Below are 27,267 nucleotides of genomic sequence, written 5' to 3'. Positions count from 1 at the left end.
TAAGAAAAATCTGGGTCTGAGCCCCCATGAGTGTCGCCAGTGGCGACAGCAGCAAAGAAAAACTCCCTAAGAGCAAAAGGAAGAAACCTTAAGAGGAACCAAGACTTAAAAGGGGAACCCATCCTCCTCTGGTCGACACCGGATAGCAACAAGTGTTAATATAAAGCATTGTAGTACAAAACGGGGAAAAACAGGTGGAGCAATGGTTAATTGGATAGTTTGAGTTTATGCAGCAGCAGCAGGAGGGTCAGTTCATGCAGGTGAGGTTTGCACAGCGTTGTACAGTGTGAAGCTCAGTGGTGGTCAAACTGGTCTAAGGCCAATGTTAACTGAAAGCAACTCAAAGTAGTTTTGCAATAATTAATGGGCTTCAATTACCAAAAGCTCTTAAGCAGAAATTTCTTCTTCACAAAGATCCTGACATTCACCAGTGTTCTCTTATGTGGGGTTTGTTCTTAGGTAAGAACAGAATCTACACACACTCAAGAGCACAAAGGTGAGAACAGTTCTGCGCTTTAAGAACACGTCATGAATCAGACGTAGACTTTCTCTTAGGACCTTTCTCAAGAACACATTGAAGAAAAAACGTAAGAAGATACTGGTGAATGTGGCCTATTGTATTTATTCGGGGTGGGATAAAATATCGATATGGCGATATATTGTGTTGCTTTCTTTTTGTGATGTCAGTATCATGATATCAGTATCGTGGGCAATGTATCGTGAGAATATCATATTGTGAGATGCCATGTGATTCCCATCCGCAGTATTATTGTATTTAAGTAATTTGTTTCTTTTACTAAATGAATTTGCACTGCAGTTGGTGAACTATTACATAAGTAGGAGCACTTTTTCCATCACTGCTGTTCACTGACGTTGAGATTTCAGGTAATTTCCCAGACTTTAAAAGGCTTGGTGCAGGTGTGGCCCGATGTCACATTATTGGTTAGTTGGTTGCGCCTGAATGGTTAATGTGATTTTAAACATATATATGTGTGTATATATGTATACATAGATAGATAGATAGATAGATAGAGATAGATATATAGATATAGATAAAACTATATATATAGTTATATCTATAATATGTTGGAATAAAACCTCCATTTTTGATGTGTTTCAGTTTTTGACATAATTTGAAAATACCTGTTACTCTTTATATTGTATGTAAATTTCATGATAAATGGACTAGAAGAAATGACCCAAAATGACTTGGAAAAAAGTAGATTTGTTCCTTCTTCTGTACCCTGTAAAGTTACCATTTTGGAGATGTAAGTTTATATATATATATATATATATATATATATATATATATATATATATATATATATATATATTCAGCATGAACCTCTTTCCTTTGTGGGTTTCAGTTCCTAAACCCACAAGTGCTTGCTGCGGATACTTGACGTGAATTTCTCATTCGCTCACTGCTTTCTGTTGTTCTTTTTCTCCTTTCTCTCCTTCCTGCACCCCCTCACTCTCTTGCTCTCTCCCTCTCTCTATCACTCTGATTGTACCTATAGACGTGTACCTCCCAGTTAAACCGCAGTCTCCCCTGACAAGACGCATTCTTGTTTGCTTATCCACGGCTAAGCGGCTTGCGTTTTTATGACACGACATTAGGCAGAAGGATGGCGGCTGCATTATTAACGATGGAGCGAGGGAGAGAGTTTGGCTGAATAGAGCTGGCTTGCTTAGCTCTGTGCGCTAGCCAGGGCACAGAGGTTTTACGCGGGCAGAATGCATTATAACTGATTCATTAGCGCCGCTAGGCCTCGCTGCACCCGGGCAGCTGGGCTAGGACTCCTGTCCATCTCTCATTAATGCCTGGTTCAGTCTGGCACTGCGGTAGTGTGTGTTTATCATTTGTACATGGGGCAGCGCCCATTATTTGTTAGCGTTAATATGTTTTAAAGGGCTAAAGGTTAGCATTAGTGGTCATCCATACTAGCACTAGCTGGTGATATCTCGTATTCCTTGGCCGATACGTGGGACGCAGTCCAATTGTGCTTTGAGGTGTATGGATTTATAGCTTCCTTGACTCGAAAATCAGCGTGGAGCACAAAATTAAGACACGCTAGTTATACTAAGTGAATAATTAGCCAAAGAAAGTCAGAGAGCTTTCAGGTACGGTGGGAATTAGCAGACCCGCTGACCCATGAGCGCTGACTGACAGCCTGGTTTCTATTGCATTGACCCATGTCTCTTTCCCAATCCCTCTGAAGGGCACGCTGCATGATGAGGTCAGGGATCAGCCGGCGTTTATATAATTACGGATTGGTCGCGTTTGTACAGACAGTGGGTTTGGTTTTGCGAATGGAAAGAAGGAGGCTGGTGAGCAGAGGGATTAACTGCTCCAGTAGGTCAGGAAAATACATGAACTTTTCTTCTTGTCTGTGCTGTGGATGCATCACTAACAGCGGCGAGGAAAAGAAACCGGAATGCAGCAAAGCTGAGCTCGCTAACGGCATGAGGACGTCAGAACATCAGGACTTTTATTAGAGCTGTTTGAAATTCTTGAAGGTCAGCTTTTAATTTTCCAAAAATAAAGTGAAAGGAGCGACGCTGAAAAGGCTTTTTTCACGTGAAATGCTCTGAATTGCTGCACGTCGCAGTTACATACGCATCAAATAGCTGCACATGCTATTTGTACTTTATCAGCCATAGAAAAGGTACTTTTGTTGCTTTGGTTTTGGAAAGTGTGCATTTAAAAAACATTCACTTATGTCATTTGTACAACCCCATTTCAAAAAAAAGTTGGGACTTTTTAAATGATTCAGAGAATCTGGAGAAATCTCTGTATGTAAGGGACAAGGCCAAAAACCAGTATTTGCTGGCCGTGATCTTTGGGCCTTCAGGCAGCACTGCATTAAAAACAGACATGATTCTGTAGTGGAAATCACTGCATGGGCTCAGAAACACTTCTGAAAACCACTGTCTGTGAAAACAGTTTGTCGCTGCATCCACAAATGCAACTCTAAAACACAAAGAAGAAACCAGATATAAACAGGATCCAGAAACGCTGCCACCTTCTCTGGGCCCGAGATAATTTAAAATGGACTGAGGGGAAGTGGAAAAGTGTCCTGTGGTCCTTTTTCTTTTTGAAAATCATGGACACTGTGTCCTCCAGGCTGAAGACCACTCAGCTTGTTATCAGTGCACATATGATAAATGCAGAATGATATATACACGTTTTGGCAACATATGCTGCCTTTCAGACGACGTCTTTTTCAGGGAAGGCCTTGATTATTTCAGCAAGACAATGTCAAACCACATTCTGCATGTATTACAACAGCATTGCTCTGTATTAAAGGATTCCGGGTGCTAAACTGACCTGCCTGCAGTCCAGACCTGTCACTACTGAAAACGTTTGCCGTATTATGAAATGAAAAATGTGACAAAGGAGACCCTGAACTGTTGAGCAGCTGAAATCCTGTATCAAACAAGAACAGGAAAACATTTCACTTTCTAAACTACAGCAGTGTCTCCTCAGTTCCTAAACACTTACAGAGTGTTGTTAAAAGAAGAGGTGATGAAACACAGTGGTAAACAGGCCCCCGTCCCAACTTTTTTGGAACATGTTGCTGCCATCAAATTTAAAATGTGCATATATTTTTCAAAAAACAATAAAATTTCCCAGTTTCAACATTTGATATGTTGTCTTTGTGGTATTTTCCTTTAAAAACATGGTTTACATTATTTGCACATCATTGCATCCTATTTTTATTTACATTCTGTACAGTGTCCCAACTTTTTTGGAAAAGTGGTTGTATTTGTAAGACCTGCTGTTTTCTATAAAATGGACAAAAACATGTCATAGTTAAAGACCAGAGATGGGGACTTGAGTCTCACTTGTGTCACTGCCTCAGCCTAGTTCTTGACTTGCACTTAAGTGACTCGCACCTGGACTAAATAACTCTGACTCGCACCTCAGAGATTCAAGACTTGACTTGGACACATACCTCAGAGACTCAAGCCTTGATTTGGACTCACATCTCAAAAACTCTTGACTCTGATTTGCACTTCAGAGACCCGAGACTTGACTCGGGCTTGCACCTCAGAGACTCGAGACTTGAGTTGGACCTGCACCTTAGAGACTCCATGCTTAACTTGGAGTCTTGACTCTGTCTCCCATCTCAGACACCCAGCTCTTGTGTCTGACTTGTACTTCAGAGACCTGAGTCTCGACTTGGACTCCTCAGAGACTTGAGTTTTAAAGATATTAGATGCACTTTTGTCTGTTTCTGTTGTACAGTCTCAGAACCCACAAGCAAGTTTTTAAAACTGCATAAGAACAAAAATGTTTCGAGGCAGGTGTGTGATAACTCAGACATGCAGTTTGCATAATACTAATTGTATCTAATACTACATGATCTAAGCTTTCTGTATCTACATTAGCCTTGTAGCTCTGCAGTTATTCACAAGTACCACCCTTTTTCAAATGCTTTCAGATGAACCTCTCAGCAGGCCCTAACCATTACGCAACATGAGAGCAGTCGTGAGATGCCTCAGTATCAGTAGGTCAGGCATCAAAGTATATGACATAGGTGTTCATCGCAGTGTCCTTCCTTCACTTTCGTCTGAATGATGATTCTTCTGTTCTTCGCTAACTACTTACATTCACACCTATGAGGCACGGAATTACAGTGACTCGCATCTATGGCAGCGAATTGAAGATGCAGAGCAAAGAAAATTAGTTTGCATTTATCCTGTGTTCTGTCCTTGCTCCAAAACAACTTTACCAATGTGATCAAGAGAAGTGCGGCAAGTGTCATTGGCCACCACCCTCTGGAGCTAATCTGCATTCCAGTGCACATTAAAAAATAATGTTTTCAAATTCATGCGATTGTGACTCAGGACTGTAAGGTCATATCAAGGGCAGTGATGCGGTTGTATATTCAGCTACACCAAGGAATTCTTTAATAAAGATATTAATTAGGCAGTAATTTTGAAGAGGATGTGCATATTTGCTATGCTTTGAACTCCAGTCGTCACTGGGCTTGATCTGAGTCACGCCATCGTTTAAAAGGATGGTCGGATTTTTTTTTTTTTTCTGCGTGCGCTTTAAAACCTTTTACTGTGTCCTTCAGCAGCCCTGTCTCGTTCTCTACAAGTGACGCTTTTATAGTTTGCATGCGTTTTTACCCAGGAGAATCATTCTTTGTATCAAAGCTTTTAGATTAAAAGACTCATTGCTTGGATGAAACTATTGAAAGGGGGACTTAGAGAGTAGCAAATTCTATGCCATTAGCCTCAAAATTTGTTTTACTAGACCTGCTTAAAGGAATAGATTTATCACAGATGCAGCCAATCAGCCGAGACATTTTTGATAGCTGAAATGTGCTTTTTTAGTTTTAAGTAGGAGATGCATGTCCTCTTCATGCACCTTCATCAAAACATGCCTAGAAACTCCTCTCAACTCACTGAAAATACATGCAGATCTTCAATTGTTTCATGAAAACAAATCAATGTGGTTTAGAACAACGTATGACTTACTTTAGTCTATTCTCACGTTTTGTGTGACATCACACTGTATAGACGCCACCATTTGAGGACCGAATCAGGGAGCGACTGCGCTGCACGATGCCTTCAATCTGCTGTGCTTTGTGAATGATTCACCTGCAAGATGCGACAGAAGCCGAAAGACGAGACACACACAGACCTTAAATTCAGTGTTTTCACTCCAGGTTTGGAGCCGCTGCACTGTATAGTTTAGTGTTTCTCTGCTGTTCACACCTCGTTCAGCTCAAGAAGGGATTAATTAGCAAATAATATCAGATATTTTAACCAGGAAACCACAGTTATGCAGTGCAGGGGTTTCAGGACTGGAGCTGAACTCTGAACTAACTGAACTAGCAAACTTACAGAATCACGTCTGTCGAAACACGACGTCGTTTTCCGACCCATGACATTCAGTCTGATATTTAACGCTTATGTTTCTCCATTCAAACGTCATTTAAATCTCCAGAAATAGAGAGTGAAGTTATACCGGCTGTCTGCAGCTCCGTTAGGGGCTTTTAAATGCTGTGAGAGACTCTCCAGAATAGGGGGAGGGGCTGAGTATGAGATCAATATAAATATCAGGAAAACACAGATTTGGTAGCTTTTCCGCCAGTTTAAGTTTGATCAGGAGTTCAGGGGAAACTGTATGAGGATCACAGCCTATTTTATCGACACTGTCGAGGAATGTTTTTCTCTTCCAAATTAGGAAGAAGAATTTTAGTTATGTCGTGTGGAGCAACGACGCCAAAAATTCAGTCCCAAATATGGCGGCCACAACACAAAAAACGTCTTCCTCTCTGCCTCCTTTCTGCCTTCTTTAATAAGGACGTGAAGGACGTTTTCCTGAGTCTGACGTCGTTTTAAAGCAATCAAAAACACAAGCGCTGCTCACTGCTGCTCATCTCACTCTGACTGGACTCACGTGATGCTGGTTGTCATGGTAATGTCTGCACTAAGTGGTTCTCTACGCATGCGCATCATTTTGGATCTGATTTCTTGTAGTGAGCATGTAAACAGAGATTTTCCATCAGATTGTTGAATAGAGTGAAAATAAACACCTCAGTCTGAATCTGTAATCAGAATGTATTCAGTTGGACGGGCAAAAGTATTTGCATGTAAACACAGCCAATGAGCCTCACATTGAAGAAATGTGTCAGCTGGATGCTGAACCCAACAGTGACTCACCAGGCACACCTGGAACTCCCTCTGTGACAGGAACTTAATGGTGTACTTGTGGCAGTTGCCAGGTGATGCCAGCTGAGGTGGAGTGTCTCTGCTGTGGGGAGTAGGAACTGTTGATTCCAGAACTTGAACAAATCAGCATTGAAGACGGCCTAAAAAGATGTCTGACCAAAAACGCAACCAATTCCTGCAGCACCAAATAACTTGAGTCGCTTGTGGAAGTTGGTCATGTAACCCATAACCCTTGAGTTTTTCCATGTTTATCATTCACTTTCAGAAATAAAGGTACTAAACTGTCACTGGGGCAGTTCCCCTCTTGTCACTGGGGTGGGACCCTCAAGGGTTCATCTCAGTACCTTTAGTCAGGGAACATAACTGAACCATAATCCACTGAAATGATATGTTCTAAGCTGTACTGACTCCACACACCCCGTCTCGTCTCCAGGACTTTATTTTACTGTTCTGTTTAAAACATTCGGTTATGAAAAGGTACAAATACGAACTTTTCACCTGGAAAAACTTATTTAAGGTTCACAATCAGACCTTAAAACCACTGTTGTACCTTTGAGGGAACATTTACACTGTTTATACCTTGATTAAAGAAAAATGTACCTGCGCAGAACCTTTATTTCTAACAGTGTATATCATGCTCAATTCAAATATACTGTGCTACACCTAGATTTCTTTGTTTTGTTTATACATCACCTTTTTTGTAGCTTATCGTTATTCGAGATGCGACATCTAGCTAAGTGTCTTCCAGTTATGAGGCCTTAACTGTGCTAAAAACAAATAAATGTGTAGTTTTGATGTACAACGCCCAGCCGTCCAATCTGAAAGCATAGTACTACAAAGCGGGACAGTAATGTGGTTAATAATGTAGTTGCAATTCTAGCTAAAATGTTTAAATATAGTCTATTTATGCCATTTTACTAAATCTTTTTTAAACTTGTTTTTCTGTAGTCTTTGATAGATTTTTGAAGCAAATAAATTTAAATATTGGCAGGTGTTTACCCAGATTAGATTGCTAACAGTCCAATGTTTGTTACCAACATTTCCATCTCCCTTTGTAAACTAAAGAACACACATTTCTCGGCTAAATGACTGCATCTGTGGTAAGTGATAAATCATGTTCATTTGTTTTCTTCACAAACTTTTCTTTTAACAAAATATTGTCTTGCGATTAATTGGAAGGGAGGACAAATGACGTCTACCATTGTTTGTTGATGCAGTGCATTCCCTGTATTGATATCAGACTAACTTTGCTTCCAGATGAGCGAGAGACGTAGAAAAGATACCAAAATCAAAGTGCAGACTTCCCCTAAGGGTGTGTAGGCCATTAAACCCCCTTACACGGATATGTAGACTCCTTAAATTGACACTTTTTCACTGGAGTGCGCATCTTCCTAAATGAAACCCATCTAAACTGGAACAGAGACGGCTAGACTAAACTCAAGCTAATTGGCCCTTAAGTCTTCCGCCACGTCTGCCTCTCTGACCTCAGCAAGATGACCCGACACTCTCCTGTCAAACGAAGTGGTGCGCTCTCCACACCTTCGAACCAAATGAGCCGTTTAACATCCCACGATGTTGTTTTTCTTTTTTATTTTGGATTCCTCTGATTGTTATGTCTGTTGCTGATTGCATGTTGATGTGCGTGGAAAGACACGGGGAGTAAATGAATGCAAGCTGTTTAATTGCAGGCACAATAACATTTTAGTTACTCATGATGGGTAATTACTGATGTGCTGAATGGAGGGGATGCTGGCAGGCTTGGGCCTTTCGCTTTTGTAAATGAAAACACCTGTCAAAGCGGCTGGAAAGGAGAGTCATAGGTAGCTGGTGCCACCGGAGTTTAGACTTCATTAATTGAAATCCAGAGGTTGCTGGTTTGCATGCTGAGACGGACACCTGGCGAAGTGTTGCTTCTCAAGGAGGTTCATTTGCCTGGAAGCTCTCTGGGCATCCGCTTCTAGAGCAGCACCGATTAGTCAACGGTCATGCAGGGTGCACTGTTAGAAATAAAGGTTCTGTGCAGGAACGTTTCGTTCATTAAGGTACGAACAATGTAAATGTTCCCTCAAAGGTTCAAGAGTGGTTTTAAGGTCTGATTGTGAACCTTAAATAAGTTTTTCCAGGTGAAAAGTTCGTATTTGTAGCTTTTCATAACCGAATGTTTTAAACAGAACAGTAAAATAAAGTCCTGGAGACGAGACGGGGTGTGTGGAGTCAGTACAGCTTAGAACATATCATTTCAGTGGATTATGGTTCAGTTATGCTCCCTGACTGAAGGTACTGAGTTTCGAACCTTTATTTCTGAGAGTGTAGGGACGAGCCAGAAGTAATGATTGATTGTTTTTTTTTTTATTCTAACCTGAAAAAAAAAAACTCTCTGAACTTTAGACTTCACCAGAGGATACTGTAGAACCTGTGGCTTATGTTTTGGTCACAGTTTTTTATCTATTTAGTCTAAAGAAAGAAGCAGGTGGCCTGTCTCAGGGTTATATGTGATTTTAGATGGTTATATTCAGTTTTGTGTACTTGTTTGAATGTTCTTGTGGAAGATTCCAAGTTTGTCCCATTTCTTAAATATGCAAAATCACACGAAATGTTCTGAATACCGCATCAAAGTGCTCTTAGGTTAAGTACGTTTCCCACCATTCAAGGCATTGGTGACATTCTAGAGCATGGTGTTTCGGAAATATCGGTAAAGAGCTTTAACATTTCGATGACAGCTGTGTGAGAGATAGGACTGTTTTTTTCCAGAAATTCTGGAGTCATTCCGACTGACAGGAATCGATGGTGTTGATGCCAAGAGTTGATTCCACACAACAAGCTCCAATTCCAAAAATCAAGACATAAAGTAGGACATCTGGCAAAAATAAAGAGTACAGTAATAAGCATGTTTGATCTTTGAGCAAGGAAATTTGGAAAATTCCCGCTAGCTAAATTAACTTGCTGACTAATGGAGGCAGGATGGTTGTACCAAATGCTGTTTGTTAGCCAATTTTTTTTTTTATTACAAATTTTGCATTTTACTTTTTTCCACTTTATCTAAAGTAAAACAAACCTGGACGATCAATGCTTATGTTTTAGATTATGTATTTTTCAGATAGACTGTCTACCCCATGTGTCAAACACAGGCCCACGGGCCAAGTCAGGCCTGTGACACAATCCTATTTGGCCCGCAAAATGATTTTAATTTTCTATTAATATTAGCCCATTTCACCATGAGCTGCACTACAGTTCCCAGCATGCACTACAACCCCTCCCTAAAAATGATCTATGGGACAGCACAACAACAAACAAACAAAAAAAAGGCATCTGGTTCAAGTGAATGGGCAGTTTTACCCGCTGTGCATTGGGAATATATAAGAGGTATCTGCAGCTAATGTAGTCTATCGTTTTACATAAATCAATTTGTTTTTATTTAAAATATCTTGTTCAAGAAATCAGTGCCCTTTTTTGCCATTCCATTTGGGGTCAAAATGTTAAGTAAAAATAAAATAAACACAGCTGGCCAACAGATTTGTTGAGATTTTTAATAAGGCCTTTATAGTGGTTGAGTTTGACACCACTGTTCTACACAGTGAGGGCAGAATGTCTCACTCTGCTTGTATGTGCCGGTGTGGGCAAACTTGAACGCCACTGTGTGTCCAAAGCTTTGGTGTCAACTCTAGATTGCCGAATGCCTGGAAATGAGGTTTGTTTTTGGGATCAGGTCCCAGCCCTGGTGAAAGGCCTAGAACTGTGTTACAGTGAGAAACCCATGCTGACAGGCCAGCATCTCCTTTTCTCGCTCGCTCACATGCAAGAGTTCCAAAAACATTCTTCCTTCCATACAAACTTCCTTAGTCATTCAATGGGCGTAAGTACGGAATTGAGTTGTTAAAAGAAGAAGCTTAATGTGAGGCTCTATTCACATTGTGTTCATTATTAAAGGACTTCTGTGTGAATTAGTGAATTAAACACCAACTTAAGGGAGCAGATCAGTAATTTTTTATCTCAAACATGAACAATCGCTGTATCATTTCAGTCATATGGATTAATCATGGGCTGGGATTGGGCAAAATTGTTAATACGTAATTATGAAATTGCCTAAATCATGCATACCAAGCATTGTAAGTCTAATCACGTGCATATTGGACTATCGTGCAGTACATGTTTTATGTATTTTGTGAAAATAAGTAACATATCCTCTACAGAGAATGCATAATCATATGCTGAATGTTACTGAAATAAATATCAGTACTAAAATTTGAAGAAAAATGCCGTATTTAATTTTGTTCACTAAAGACGACGTGATAGTCATCCAAACATGATATGACCAGGGGTATTCAAACTTTTGCATGCAACTGCACATCATTTAAGGTGTCTAAGGTAATCTTTTAGGGCTAAGCTGCTGACCATGTGATTTCTTTCTTTAACTGGATGGTTTGTACTGCTACACCAGGTGTTGTGCTATTTTGATCACAGATTAGAATTGGTTCGCTTCTGAAATCCTGCTTATTTTAAGTTGGGAATTACAACAGTTGTTCTCTTACTGCATGTCCGACAAAGATACAGCACATATCTGCACACTCACAGTCTTACTTTTGATGAATTTGGAAATATATCATGTTAGTGTACAAGCAAAAACACCCACTGTGGGAACTTTGGGAAAAGCCAATAGAAAGACTACTGCAGCCGGCTGAAGTTTACCACATACTGAAGGAAAAGCACCACACAGCAACTAAAAAGCATTAGTATGTGTCCTTTTTATCTGCATTTCTGGCTGCACATCATATACTGTGTTGTGCTGTAGCTTATGATCTTAACCCCTCAAAATCCCACGCTTATTACACACTAAGTCTTATTATTCAGTAACTACAGGGACTTTAGTTTAAACTGGCTGAACTATTATTAGGTTATAGAAGTGTGTCACAAAACTTTGGACTAACTGGTACGCCCTGGCTATTTAAAGGGTTAAGAGTCCTATGTGATATTCAAAATGTCAATTTTTTTTTAATTTTTAATGTCAAGTTTGTCTGAAATGTCCATCCCTGAAAAAAAGACGTTTTCTCAGTGTTACCACAGTTTATACTATCATAAAGCGTATTTCCTTTGTAGTGCATTGTATTTATTTGTTTGCTGTTTGTGTTATGTATTGATGTAAACGCCATTTTCACCAAAATGAATTTCTTGTGTTTGCAAATTGTTTTTTGCCTAGAAAGTGATTAAGATTCTGTATTTTGTGAATGTGTTTTTTTTTGTTTGTTTGTTTGTGTTCTTGTCTGATTAATGGTTTCACTGGTTTCAGAAGTCTTCTAACTGGTCTACTACAGAGATGTTTACTCTGTGTAGTTTAAAATCACTTTCCCTCTTTCAAGGGGAGGAGAACACACCAGGCTGGATCCCTGCAGAAGATGACGGTAGAACGAAGACTCCCTTCTGGTGTCCACTGCTGGCCTGCCGTATGCCGGTCTTTACCTCAAAAGCCCAGGACCGCAAGGTTAGCAATCGCCAATATCGAACTCGCAAGAGTCGTAAGTTTAACTCAAACTTTCTTAACTTTTAATGGATTGGAAACTTATGGTTCTTGTTTTCGAGACGAATGGCTCCAAGACAAAGAATTGCACTGTACCGCATTCAGTCATTTCTCACCTGAGGAAATTGAAATTCTTGTGCACCACAACCTCTGAAGGTGCGGTCGGACCACAGCCTGTAAAAGTGTGAGCGAGAACATTGGGGAAATTATAAGGTGACACAGAACCTTCTCAAGTCCAGCTTGCTGGAGGAGGAGAGTGGCGATCGATAGTGGCTGTTAAGACTGGTGGGCCTTTCATAGATCAAACAGTGAACCCGGGTAAGAGGCAGCCTAAAAGGGTTTCGGAGTCAGTCAAAAAGGTGCAAAATCAATTTGTACTGTCTGGAAGATGATATTTTGGACTAGATTTTCAGTCCTAACATAGTTATGGGACCTGCCCCGGCATAACAGGTTGAGGTGCCAAATTACCACTGCCACCGCGGGAGGATGTTATAAAGTGATCATGCAATTACCTTAATGACTGTGGGACACCCGAGCATAAATCAATAGGCTGGCATTAAATTAAGCTTCCTTGCTGCAACTCAACAGACAGGAAGCGAGGGCCGAGGGAGGCTTCCATCTGCAGGAGCCGCAACCTCGGCCAAGACTTTTTCAGCATCACTACTTTCAAACTTCCAGTCAAAATTTCAGAAACGCCTGATTGAATCGTATGTTTTTCATAATCTTCAAGATGTTTACGATCTAAAGACTTGTGCTGAAATGATTTGCATTGGTGTCTAAGATGAATATATGTAGTAAAGTTGATGCATAATGGCAGGTTTTTACTGTACAATTTTTGGTCCAATTTTTGTGACCACTGCTGAGAGAGAAAGAGATAGAGCGTGAAGATGATAACTTTATTGATTACATTACATATTAGCTCACATACGTTAGCCTGGACCAGCCTTCAGTTATCAAGTGATAACTGAAAAATTCAGTTCACCACCTTGAAATGGTGCAGCTAGGTAACATGTAATGGGCAGAAAAATGAACCTGCTTATCTCAAGCTTACCGTTTATTTTGGAGAATGGGCTCCTTCATCATTAATGCTGTTTTTTCTACTGTTTTTTTCAGGCAATAAATTCCTACCATTTTAGTATAATTTGAATAGTTGCAAAACCCCATAATTGGTAAAAAAAAAAAAAACAAAATACAAAATGCAGTCTGTTTTATTTATTTATTTTTTTGCATTTCAAGCCACCAGAAAAAGGTATAATCTGACTTTTAACACATGAACTTAGCTAGTGTTGCACAGTTTTCCACAGAATATTGGCAAAGATTGCACAGTGGGACATGTAATAAACATATTGGACCACAGTTATGGACAGCTAATGGCAGGCTAGTGTATGAAGTAATACTCAAAATACATACAAAATGTTGGGACGCTGTGTAAAATGTAAATAAATGTAAATTAAAACAGAATGCAATGATTTGTAAATCTATAGACCCATATTTTATTCACAATAGAACATAGAACACATATCAGACACTGAAAGTGAGACATTTTACCATTTCATGAAAAATATTAACTCATTTAGAACGTGACGGCAGCACCGCATCTCAAAAAAATTGGACAGGGGCAACGAAAGGCTGTAAAAGTAAGTGGTACTAATAAAAAACAGCTGGAGAAGCAATTTGCAACTAACTCACATGACTGAGTATAAAAAGAGCATTTTAGAGAGGCAGAGTGTCTCAGAAGCAAAAGACGGGCAGAGGTTCACCAATCTGCCAAAAACTGGGTCTAAAAATTGTGGAACAATTTCAGAAAAATGTTCCTCAACATAAAATTGTGATAACTTTGGATATCCCACCATCTACAGTACATAATATCACTGATATGTGTTCTATGTTCTATTGTGAATAAAATATGGGTCGATGAGATTTAAAAAAAAACCTTCTGTGTGGATCTGAGTGGATCAGACACAGCCTTCTGTGTCTGATCCACTCTGACCAGCACAACACACACTAACACACCACCACCACGTCAGTGTTACTGCAGTGCTGAGAATGATCCACCACCCAAATAGTACCTGCTCTGTGAGGGTCCATGGGGGTCCTGACCACTGAAGAACAGGGTAAAAGGGGGCTAACAAAGTATGCAGAGAAACAGATGGACTACAGTCTGTAACTGTAGAACTACAAAGTGCACCTATATAGTAAGTGGAGCTGATAAAATGGACAATGAGTGTAGAAACAAGGAGGTGGTCATAATGTTATGCCTGATCTGTGTGTGTATATATATATATATATATATATATATATATATATATACAGTGTCCTTTTTTATACCCCTCCCCTCTCCCCTCCCAAATGTAGTCAGCATATGTTTTTCGAGCCTGTTGGAAAAGCATCACAGATGGCGCCTCACAAAGCTGCTTGAGAGAATGCCAATAGTGTAGAAAGATGCATCAAGGCAAAGCGACACTTTTGGGATACTTTAAATAATGTACACTTCTTTAACCTTATTTGTGACTACATAATATATGTTTTCAATACTTTCAAATAGTAAAAATAAGGTCAGCCCTTCTACTGAGTGGGTGTATCCCAAGCTTTTTTACTATATGTGCATGCTGGACACCATCTCTCCTCTGAAGAGCATGAAAAGGCCTGAGCCAGTTAACAAATTCACTACATGCTGCATTCATGACTGTGAAAGATTTGAAAATGATCCCTAACGTGCTGCACCTCAGCAACCTCAAATAAGGCCACATCCAACATTAATTCTGTGGTGGTTGGGGTCACCGCTAACAGATCGCCGTGCAAATCCGCTCTAGCGAGGGGCAGACAATAGCATCATGAATGACGGTTTGTGTATCTATGTCTTTACTGAGGAGGAAAGGAGGTAAGTGTGGATTACTGTGAGCCAGGCTCATGAAAGGTACACGTTCTTGCGGAGAGAAGGTGGGTTTAGAATGAATGACTGTAATCCCTCCATGCAGAAGAGGCTAGAGGGAAGACTTAGTCGTCTGCACCCTCTCTATCGCACTCTCTCTCTTCTTCTCTCCCTTCTTCCCTCTCCCACCTCCTTCTTTTTCCGTCTCCAAACTCACCCCGTGCCTGCTGCTGCCCCTGGGAGGCTTGAATTTCTCCATGCCAATGCCTCGAAACATTTCTTTCTCTAGCTTTGTAAGCTGCCTTACTTGGCAAAGGATCCATTAGTGCAGGGAAAGGGAACTTCTGTGTTGTAGGGATGTTGAACCAAGACTAAAGACCAAGATTTACAAGAGGCCATTTCCTCTTCCAGTTCTAAAATAATGCAGTCCACCAGATTTGTATTTTTTCCCCAATTTTCTCCCGCAGTTTAGTCGTCTCCAATTCCACCCATTTGTTAGGACTCCCCTAGTCACATGATACTAGGAGGGCGAAGGCTAGCACAGGCTTCCTCCGAGACCTGTAGAGCACCACCCCATCATGGACAGCCAAAAACGATCGGAGGCGCCAACCGGCAGATCTTTTACATCAGCTAACAGACGCCTGCGCTGACTAGCATCACATTGAGTGATGGGGGGAGACGGGGGGCCATCCTACCCACCCAGAGAGCGAGGCCAATTGTGCTCTCATGGACTCCCGGCCAAGGACGGCTGTAACATCACCAGGGGTCAAACTCATGATATCGTGGTGATAGGGCCAACGCTTAGACGGTTGCGCCACTTGGGAGTTGGTCCACCGGATTTTTGACAGTCGTTTTATCTCCTGGATTTTTCCTCTGTATGATCCAAGTGATGATATGATCCCTTCCTTGTAAACTTTTATTCCTTGTATCCTGACTGCACTAGCGCAGTGCAGCACAGATGAGAATGGGTTCTTCTTTTGGGACTCAGTGTTTTTCTGTCATTTTCTTAGGGAGCTTTTCCTGCTATTGAAGGCCTTGGTGACTCTCACTAGGGGGCTAGACCCACATTTCTGGAAAGCTGCTTTGGGGCAATGCCTGTTGGAAGAAGCATGTTAAAATTAAACTAAATTAAGTTGAATAATGTAGCTTGAGTATCTGGAGGTCACCCGAGGTACATGGATTCTACACATTTGCCTGCAAGCATCGTATTGGTTGTAGGCGGACTTGGTAGGAATAAGAGATAATTGATGACAGGGTTGTCTCTGCTGGTGCAGATCTCTTTCCATCCCTCAGCTAGTCCAACAGGGAAGATGTGCCCCACTTCTAAACCTGCCAAGATTTTGATAATGCTACACAGAATGAAATTAACACATCCAGAGGAGAGCCTGATTGCTGGTTCTTTGCTTTTAGTGTGATATTCTGTTACATCATTATGCATCCATTAAAGAGCTTTAATCAGATTTTTTGATCTGGAAACAGTCTGGGAACATTATCGGGCCATATCTGACCAGTTCCACCGCATCAAGTTTAGAATCTGTACCTGGATATAGGCCAATTATATTCTGTCTGAACCTGGATGTAGCCTGACAAAATTCTTTCTAAATGCTACAGCCCCTGGGAGGACTGAATATTCCATGCCAACGGCCTCTAAACATTTCTTTCTCCTGTCTTGGAAGCTGCCTTACAAGAACATTCTCTGATCGAGTCTGACCCAACCCACAGCATTAAGTATAGAATCCAAACCTGGCTGTTGGCCAGTGAAAATCTGTCAGAAATTGGGTTTAGTCAGACAAAGTTCTTTCTGAAACTCCAGCAAAGTTCTGTTTGAACTTGACTGTTGCCTGAAAACATTCTCTTTGATCTTTAACAAAATTCTGTCTTTGGTAGCAAAATTCTGTCTAAAGTCGACTGCAGTCTGACAATATTCTGTCTGACCTCAACTGTAGCCCCACAAAATTCTGTCTCAGACAGAATTTTGTCTGAAACAGTCTGAAGTCTGACGAAATTCTGTCTGAACCCGACTGAAATCCAACAAAAATGTATCCAAACTCAACTGAAGTCTGACAAAATTCTGTCTGAACTTGATTAAAAATCTGACAATATTCTGTCTGAACTCAATAGACGTCCGACAAAATTGTGTCCGAACTCAACTGAAGTCTGATGAAATTGTGTCCAAACTCAACTGAAGTCTGATGAAATTGTATCCAAACTTAACTGTAGTCTGACAAATTGTGTTCGAACTCAACAGAATTCTGACAAAATTCAGTCTAAACATGACTGTAGTCTGACAGAATTCTGAGCCTGACCTAAACTTGACCAAGAAAAACCAGTGACCAGATAAAACTCACATCCTTAAATAATAGTTCTTGTTGAGTTGCCTTACTGCAGCTGTGACATCCAAAATTAAGCTTAACTTCCACTTTTAAATTCCACTAACTAAAGCGGGGAAAATGCAGATCAAAATCTCATAACAGTGAGTGACAGGCTTTTTGATCCCGACCCAAGTTCTGACAAATACTTAAGAAATGATGTCTGAACCTAAAAAATCTTGACATTAATAGCTGAGTCCCACTGGGTTCTCTCTTTAACAGCTGTTAAATTAGTGTTGTTTGAATGATCTGCGAGGATTTTTCATCAAGACAATATATCACCTCAACATCTCGTGCAACTGAAAAGCAATGAAGACTTTAATGTCCCAGTGTGTGACCTAGCATTGCTGCTTTACCCACACAACTCCCTTCCACCAGCCTTGGTAGAGGGCTATTCACATACAGACTGAGAGCACATCACTTTGCTTTAGAAAAAGCACTTCACCAGAAATCTACTTAAACCTTGAAAAAAATTCTTCTAGAGCTGTGAAGATGTGTGAGGGGAAACTGTGTTTCCTTATTCTGTTTAGCTCGTATTTGAAAGTGCTTTTAATACCTGAGGGATTTCATCATGGCTGTTTTGAAGTGCAGGATGACATGCTAAAAAAGAGTTAGGGCGTCTTTGGGTATCTTTGGGAATTGGACTAAAATACAGAGCTAAAAAGAAACAGTTTTAGACACAATGTTTTTTCCACTGTGTTAACATTGATGTAGAAGATCGTGACACTGTCCAATTAGGTTAACACTTGAAAACCAGAGGACTGTGACTCGCAACGTTTTTCTGGCATTCATTACTGTGGCTGGGTCAAGTGACCTTTTCAAGTTCTGAAAGCGCTTAGGGCTGATTATTTTTAGTGGCCGTGACGAATCTGTACAACAATGCTAAAAGACATATTGTGGTTAAAAACCACCCAGTACAGTCTTTATTTACATTGTGTTGCCAGTTTTTAAGTACACTTGTCTAGTTTTATGTTTCTCCAGCTTTGGTCTTTAGAACAGCCTGAATTGTCTAGGACATTTATTCTGGATGCATTGCGGAGAAATGTTGTAAGATGCACAATTGATTGTGCTGAGTGGTTTCTCCACCTCATCTCCAACTGTGGTTTCTCCACCACAGTTCTCCACCTCATCCCAAAGATATTTGGTGGGATTGAGATCTGGGGATTGTGCAGGCCACTGAAGCGATGAAAACGGTCTTTTCTGGAACCCTTTGGAGACGTGGCTTGTGACATGATGTATTATCATCCTTACATCTCCATCTGAATGTGAATGAACAGGTCATAATGGTCAGCAACTATGTTCAGATCCTTTGTGCTATTCAGACATTCTTCAGTGGGAATCGAGGACCTAAACACTTGCTGCGCCATCACACTGCCACCGCTGCCCTGTAGTGCTGGCGCCAAACAGCATGGTCCCCTCTAATCCTCCCTTCATTGTGATTCAAAATGAACCTGGATTTTGTCTGTTTTCCACTCCTTTAAGGTCCAGTTTTGATGCTCCTGTGCCCACTGAAGACATGTCTTCTTGTTCTTCCCTGATGACATTGGCACCTTACCTGGTCTTTGGCTTCCTATTTGCCATCTTCTTAATTGAATGTTCCATTATTTCTTCCATGCTACAGCTTGTGCAGGTGCCAGAATGAACAGCACCAGAATGTAACTGCACCATTTAAGGTGGAACGGAAAATTCGTGAAAAAAGCTGGCAAATAGGAGGCCAACTTCAGCTTCCACATCTATTAACAGGATCATAGTTTAAATCACTGTTGTTAGTTTGCTCTGCACATTTTACTCCAGACAGTTTCTCAAACCAAGCGACAATATCGAGCAGGCTTTGTTCAGCATTTGACACTGAAGAGACTGAAGAAACTTTATTAGCATCACAACCCGAACCGCAACCTGTAAGTAGCAGCCATGCAACGTTCAACCAACAACGTTTTGATGGTTGAAGCAGATTATCTTAAATTGAAAGTTTCATAGTGAGATCACAACTTTGATTTGTTTTTTTTGATTGAAAGCAAACAGCTAATATAGGTAACGTTAGCTACTAGCAAGCTCCAAGTAACTGGCATAGCTAAGTAAATAGTATGATGACTCAGCTTATTTACCCTGAGGTTCATTTAATTATCCTGCCTGTGTTCATTTCCACATGTTGCTTCTTTTTGAGCCGTCATGGTACCTCAATGTAAACCAGCAAATCAGAGCAGAGCTCATCAAATTATTCATGAGATGACCAAAAATGGAGAATAGCTTGTTTCATTCTAGGGTCATATCAAAGGGTTGTAAATGGACATGTAAAACCACATCTGGGCATTTTTTGCCCCGACCAATGTAAAATACTGAATAAATGCATAATATACTACCTTTAAAATAAAGTAATGAAATAAAATATATTCCAGTTGTCACGGTTTCCTCATTGTTCCAGAGTGTGTCTGTTTCTTCCTTTGTGTTGTAGCCATGTGCCTTTTGTTTTCTAGTGCCATGTGCTTTTGTTGTTGTTTTGTTCTGTGTCTCCTCCCTGGTCCTGCCCACTTGTTATCTGCTCCACCCGCCTGTAGCTCCGCCCCCTTATTAGTCCCAGGTGTTTCTCGTCTCCTCTCGGTGTATTTATGTGTTTGTTCGTTCTTCTTGTCTGTTAACCTGTCACTTGTTTTCTTTGACCTTGTTGTTAGGTTTTATTTCATTATGGACTTTTCTGTTCATCAAACCTGCTACTCAGTTTCTGGATCTGATTTAAATAAAAACAACTCGCACTTGCATCCTGCCTTCTGGCCTCCAGCGTTACACCAATCAGTGTTCTTGAAATATATTCCATCAACATTAGTGAAGAAAGAAATGCATAGAACAGCAGAGGGACCTTTAAAAGAGGCAGCGTTGAATTGTGGCCCATCTATTTAAATGCATTCTCAATATTTTTCTTTGACCTCTCTGATCCACAAGCCGTTTTCATCCACATGATCACTGATGACTGAGATGCATTCTTGGTAAAACCTTGAAACAATAAGTGAAAAGCTCCAGTCACCACCTATGGTGCTGTGAGTTTGTTTTGCTCACTCTAACAGTCAGTTGAATGCTAACCAGTGCTGGAAATGACGTATGACTTATTGACCCTACAGAACTCTGATATTGAGAGAGAATAGGCCTACCCTTGGTAAAATATTAATATTATTAATATTTATATTTTAACATGAGTGCAAAAGTACTTGCTTTTAGGTGTACTTAAATATCAAAAGTAAAAGTCCTGTGATTTATAAGCTCTTATGTAATTATGATGCAGACATGAACAACAGGCTCAATTTTTCCATTCAAGTAAAAATATGACTTCTACTTTTACTCCGGAATTATTATCCAAGGTTACTTTTACTTTCACTTAGGGATCTTTATACTTTGTCTATCATTGCTTTCAAGACTGTACTTAATAATAAGTCCTTAATATTTTTTTTTTTGTAAAAAGTCTTTGAAGCAGTGTTTGAAGAAATGACTGAAGGCACCACTTACACAGAGCACTTTATGTACCACTACTATGACATGTTTGCTCACTGTCTCACTCACAGATCATGTTTACTAGCCATGAAAAAGCATTTGTGAAGCGCAGTAACTGGATGAAATGTACTGGCTTGTGACATGATGTATTATCATCCTTACATCTCCATCTGAATGTGAATGAACAGGTCATAATGGTCAGCAACTATGTTCAGATCCTTTGTGCTATTCAGACATTCTTCAGTGGGAATCGAGGACCTAAACACTTGCTGCGCCATCACACTGCCACTGCTGCCCTGTAGTGCCGGCGCCAAACAGCATGGTCCCCTCTAATCCTCCCTTCATTGTGATTCAAAATGAACCTGGATTTTGTCTGTTTTCCACTCCTTTAAGGTCCAGTTTTGATGCTCCTGTGCCCACTGAAGACATGTCTTCTTGTTCTTCCCTGATGACATTGGCACCTTACCTGGTCTTTGGCTGTTGTAGCCCTTTTGAGATCATTCACCCTCTTTCTGCAGGCCCTCTTCTGCCCACTCCACTGGCGGAATGGCAGTCAACTTGGGTATTTTAAAGGTGCCGTAGAATCAAAACTGTATTTACTTTGGCATAGTTGAATAAGGAGAGTTTGGTGCATGGGACTGACAAGCCATGAACCTCAAACACTGTTGTCTCCATCTTCAAATGCAAATCCCGCATTCACAAAAGTGGGCGGTAAAATGGGCCAGTTCCAAAATCCTAAACTGTTACGTAATAGTCTTGACTCATTAATATTTAGCCCATGTTCTAGCCCAGCATGTATTTTGAAAAGCAAAACAATGACAACAGAGCAACAGCAATGAAAATGGCAGACTACGTACAGAAATGTTCTGTTCCAGGCTTTGAAGGGGATGTTGGTACTTTTCATACCCTTCCCAAGGAACCGAACTGGAATGGGAATGGATGATGATCATCTTTAAACGTGGCTGAAGTTGGCTTCCTATTCGCCATCTTCTTAATTGAATGTTCCATTATATCTGCTGGCAAATAGGAGGCCAACTTCAGCTTCCACATCTATTAACAGGATCATAGTTTAAATCACTGTTGTTAGTTTGCTCTGCACATTTTACTCCAGACAGTTTCTCAAACCAAGCGACAATATCGAGCAGGCTTTGTTCAGCATTTGACGCTGAAGTGACTGAAGAAAAGGGCAGTTCAAACTTTATTAGCATCACAACCCGAACCGCAACCACAACCTGTAAGTAGCAGTCATGCAACGTTCAACCAACAACGTTTTGATGGTTGAAGCAGATTATCTTAAATTGAAAGTTTCATAGTGAGATCACAACTTTGATTTGTTTTTTTTGATTGAAAGCAAACAGCTAATATAGGTAACGTTAGCTACTAGCAAGCTCCAAGTAACTGGCATAGCTAAGTAAATAGTATGATGACTCAGCTTATTTACCCTGAGGTTCATTTAATTATCCTGCCTGTGTTCATTTCCACATGTTGCTTCTTTTTGAGCCATCATGGTACCTCAATGTAAACCAGCAAATCAGAGCAGAGCTCATCAAATTATTCATGAGATGACCAAAAATGGAGAATAGCTTGTTTCATTCTAGGGTCATATCAAAGGGTTGTAAATGGACATGTAAAACCACATCTGGGCATTTTTTGCCCCGACCAATGTAAAATACTGAATAAATGCATAATATACTACCTTTAAAATAATGTAATGAAATAAAATATATTCCAGTTGTCACGGTTTCCTCATTGTTCCAGAGTGTGTCTGTTTCTTCCTTTGTGTTGTAGCCATGTGCCTTTTGTTTTCTAGTGCCATGTGCTTTTGTTGTTGTTTTGTTCTGTGTCTCCTCCCTGGTCCTGCCCACTTGTTATCTGCTCCACCCGCCTGTAGCTCCGCCCCCTTATTAGTCCCAGGTGTTTCTCGTCTCCTCTCGGTGTATTTATGTGTTTGTTCGTTCTTCTTGTCTGTTAACCTGTCACTTGTTTTCTTTGACCTTGTTGTTAGGTTTTATTTCATTATGGACTTTTCTGTTCATCAAACCTGCTACTCAGTTTCTGGATCTGATTTAAATAAAAACAACATGCACTTGCATCCTGCCTTCTGGCCTCCAGCGTTACACCAATCAGTGTTCTTGAAATATATTCCATCAACATTAGTGAAGAAAGAAATGCATAGAACAGCAGAGGGACCTCTAAAAGAGGCAGCGTTGAATTGTGGCCCATCTATTTAAATGCATTCTCAATATTTTTCTTTGACCTCTCTGATCCACAAGCAGTTTTCGTCCACAGGATCACTGATGACTGAGATGCATTCTTGGTAAAACCTTGAAACAATAAGTGAAAAGCTCCAGTCACCACCTATGGTGCTGTGAGTTTGTTTTGCTCACTCTAACAGTCAGTTGAATGCTAACCAGTGCTGGAAATGACGTATGACTTATTGACCCTACAGAACTGATATTGAGAGAGAATAGGCCTGCCCTTGGTTAAATATTAATATTATTAATATTTATATTTTAACATGAGTGCAGAAGTACTTGCTTTTAGGTGTACTTAAATATCAAAAGTAAAAGTCCTGTGATTTATAAGCTCTTATGTAATTTTGATGCAGACATGAACAACAGGCTCAATTTTTCCATTCAAGTAAAAATATGACTTCTACTTTTACTCCGGAATTATTATCCAAGGTTACTTTTACTTTCACTTAGGGATCTTTATACTTTGTCTATCATTGCTTTCAAGACTGTACTTAATAATAAGTCCTTAATATTTTTTTTTTTTTGTAAAAAGTCTTTGAAGCAGTGTTTGAAGAAATGACTGAAGGCACCACTTACACAGAGCACTTTATGTACCACTACTATGACATGTTTGCTCACTGTCTCACTCACAGATCATGTTTACTAGCCATGAAAAAGCATTTGTGAAGCGCAGTAACTGGATGAAATGTACAAATATCAATTTTCAGTGTTTTTGTTTTCTTTTCATTGTAGATGTTTTGCTCTTAGATCTGTACTTTGTTACCTCACATATTAAGGTTTGAAATATTAATTAAAATACTTGTCATTTCCCAAATTTGTGTCGGGCTTCAATTACAATTTCACATTCAGGTTCTTGCCGCCTTCCTTTAATAGATTTTACCCTATATTTCTCCCTGATGTTCTCCTTGCATTTTTCTTTCTAAGGATACTAAGAAAATGGATGTGCCAGAAATAAAATGGTGAATCGGTTGAGAGGAGCACAGTTTAGTGCAGCCAAAAGAATGTTTAGATTTATTTAATTTGAATAAAAATAGTTTTATTCAATGTTCAGTGTGTTTTATGTAACTTACAGAAAATTGAGGTGTAGGTTTAAACAGTTGGACAACTGATTGTTTTATTATCGTATCTCCATTTTTGTCGTTTTTCACATAATTTCAAATGTCTGATTCCATTGACTTACACTAAAAGTAAAGTAAGTTTTTTCCTTCTCCTGTAAAGTTAGCATTTTTGAGATACAAGGTTTTGTATCCGACAGCAGCGAAATATATATATACTATATATATATATATATATTATACTTACGACAAACGACATTTTAACTCAGGTCAGTTTAAAAACTTCAGAAAGTGAGTTGGGGCCAGTTCAGACAAATTATTGTCCGAAGATCTGGGTTGAGGCTTGAACACTTAACATAATTTGCCAGACTACCAGTTAAGTGTGGTTGTGTGGTCATCTACGGGAGTTTCAAAAGCTCTGTTATATTAGGTTCAATTTCCCAACTTTAAACTTGTGAAATGCATTTTTTGATAATGTAGGTTATAATGAAATGTGCAGCTCGTGTGGTCTGAAACTGCTCTCTTTCAAATTGTAGATTCGCAGGTATCCTGTTCTCTGCATGGTCAGTAAGAATCAGTACTCGGTGTTGTTTTTGAGCCACTGTGTTATGCTTAGTGGCTTATTACTGTGACTGTCCCGCTGCTTGGTAGCTCATTAGTTTTATTGTTAGTACCACCTCATTATGCTGTAGTTTCCTGCTGACTGGATCACTGTAGCGTATGCTGGCTTATTGGTCAGTATCGGTCTTTCCGGCGTTATGTTGTCTGGTTTTGTGATTGAGTTCTTCGTCCATGCCCCTCCAGTAGGCTATCTGGCTCATCAGTAGTGCTGATGTTCCCAGGCCTGAGTGAGTTGTGTCGTGTCTCCAGCAGCAGCCCCCAAACCTGCCGCCTGACTGACTGACTGACTGCCGGCTTCAGATGAGATAGCGGAGTGACACCTCCAGCGATAGCGCGAGTCTATTTATATCGCCGTTTGGAGAGGGACTGATTTACGATGTTGATGACTCGGAGCTGTTGCTGCTACAGGGGGGAGGGGGAAAAAAAAAGAAGAAGAAACCCAAACATCTTGGTCTGATCCTTGGTCATGCACGGCACGGCATGACCAGACATGAAATATAGATCAAACAATGTCTCGGAGAAAGGTGCCCTTCTCTCTCCATACCAGCCCTCTATTGATTTAGGCTCCTCTTGTTTTTTTTTTTGGCCTAATACGATTCTTTACAAGGGCTGTCATGACGCAACTTTTCCATCCGGGCGCGTACGAAGATTACTTTCCTTTTCTCTTAACTCCAGATTTCATCGTCTTCTTTCTCCGCTCTGTGAAGAACAGATGCCACAGCATGGATTACAAGCTCTTGCTTACACGTCTCCACTGAGCTGTAGAGACTTCGTCTCTCTTCCTCTCTCTCCTTCTCTCCTTCCCTCCCTCTCGCTCTCCTCTGCAGCACCAGATCCCTCCGGCAAACACAAACATGCAAACAGCAGGGGCGCCGAAAAGTGCCTGCGCATGTTTGAGAAGCACCAACTAGACCTGCAGCCATATACCCCCGTACCTTCATCAGGGGGGCTTTGGGTTATTAATTGCTGGTGCTCTAACCCCCTTTCCCTTCTGCCCCTGTTTCCCCTCTATCTCTCTATGGATTGGAGTAATTAACAGTTGGATCTTAAGGACTGAAATTCAGAGTGAAGGATGCTAGACATGAATTCGAATGTGCAGATACTTCTATGCTACAAAAGATAGAGCAGGTTGTCATTGACGGTTAGTTTTGTTATTATGGTTATTAGAAGAAAAAACTTTTGGATCTTTTGACTTTTTCAATATTAAAGGATGTATCAATGTTATCTCATTTGTCATTGTTTCACAACTTCCTGTTCACTTCAGAGTCCACAAAGTTCATAAACAGCAATGAACCAAAACATTTGATACAACAGGGTGGCTGATAGCCTAGTGGTAGGAGAAGTGAGCCATCAACCAGAAGGTTGCGGGTTCAAATCCCACTAGGTATACCTGTTTGTGCCCTTGGGCAAGGCACCTTACCACCCCAGGTGGTGACACTGTGTTGCTCCCAGATTGGGCATAGTTAGACAGCCAAACGACAAATTTCTCTTGTAGGACCAATAAAGTACATAACATAACATTCTGACCACCTAATATGCTGTTGGTGTTGGTCATCCCACCAAAACAGCTCCAACTCACCAAGGCATTGACTCCACAAGATCTCCAACGATGCCCTGAGCCACTCATATCTGGCACCAAGTCGTTAGCAGATCCTTGCTGTCCTGTGAAGCCAGGCTTATACTACATGACTTTCACCCCAATTTTAGCCCCGATTCTCAGTCTGGCTGAGTCTGAGCTGGTTGGCTCTAGTCTGCAGATGTCTGGGTCAGTTGGAGTCGACAGTTGGAGTTGTGGGGCGCAGACTCAGATTTACAGTCTCCCGATTGAGTTTCAGACCATTCAGGGTTTATCAAACATTTGATTTTTCCACCCGACTCTGAGTGTAATCTAATGTAAACTGGTCAGCGACTCAATCTGAACGGATTCTTGCAACAACCAATGAAAATTGAGAGCGCGAAAGAAAAAATGCAGCAAGTAAACAAAGAAAAATGGCGAAAAGTCTCTCCTGTGTGAAGTGAAGCTTTTTAATGAGTTGGGTTTAAGGCACAATCGAATTTATGTACATTTAAAACTCTACAAAATACCAACTGATCACATTATTTAGAGAGTTCAGTGAGCTTCTAACAGTTCAGCAACAGCAGGAAAGTTGAGTAGTGTGTGATCCCTAATCATTTAGTGTGGATCCCCAACATTTCAGTCGCCAAAAAGAATCTGCAAAAAAACAGTGGGATAGTTTGAGATGCCCAGTCTTTTTATAATCTGTTCAGACTTTAAAAGGCGTGTAGTGAACCCCAGGCTTAAGTTGTGAGGTGGATTGAGATCTGAAAAATTTGGAGATCAGGGCCTGAACTCTTAGTCATGTTCCTCAAACCATTCTCCAGCAGGATGTGGCAGGGTGCATTATTCTGC

General features: G+C 40.4%; 1 protein-coding gene across 3 annotated transcripts in view; it reads left to right on the top strand.

Moving 5' to 3' along the window:
- arhgef10la (Rho guanine nucleotide exchange factor (GEF) 10-like a) overlaps positions 1-27,267 on the top strand; it is a 310,750-nt gene that overhangs the window by 193,617 nt on the left and 89,866 nt on the right. For all 3 annotated transcript variants that reach the window (XM_036559119.1, XM_036559118.1, XM_036559117.1), the window contains one exon: positions 12,048-12,169. In XM_036559119.1, the coding sequence (XP_036415012.1) occupies positions 12,048-12,169 (122 nt within the window). The remainder of the gene's footprint in view (positions 1-12,047; positions 12,170-27,267) is intronic.

This window comes from Colossoma macropomum, unplaced genomic scaffold, assembly GCF_904425465.1.
Source record: "Colossoma macropomum unplaced genomic scaffold, Colossoma_macropomum, whole genome shotgun sequence".
Classification (NCBI taxonomy): Eukaryota; Metazoa; Chordata; class Actinopteri; order Characiformes; family Serrasalmidae; genus Colossoma; species Colossoma macropomum.
Note: the sequence above shows the minus strand (reverse complement) of the source record. Positions and strands in the feature narration are given on the sequence as shown.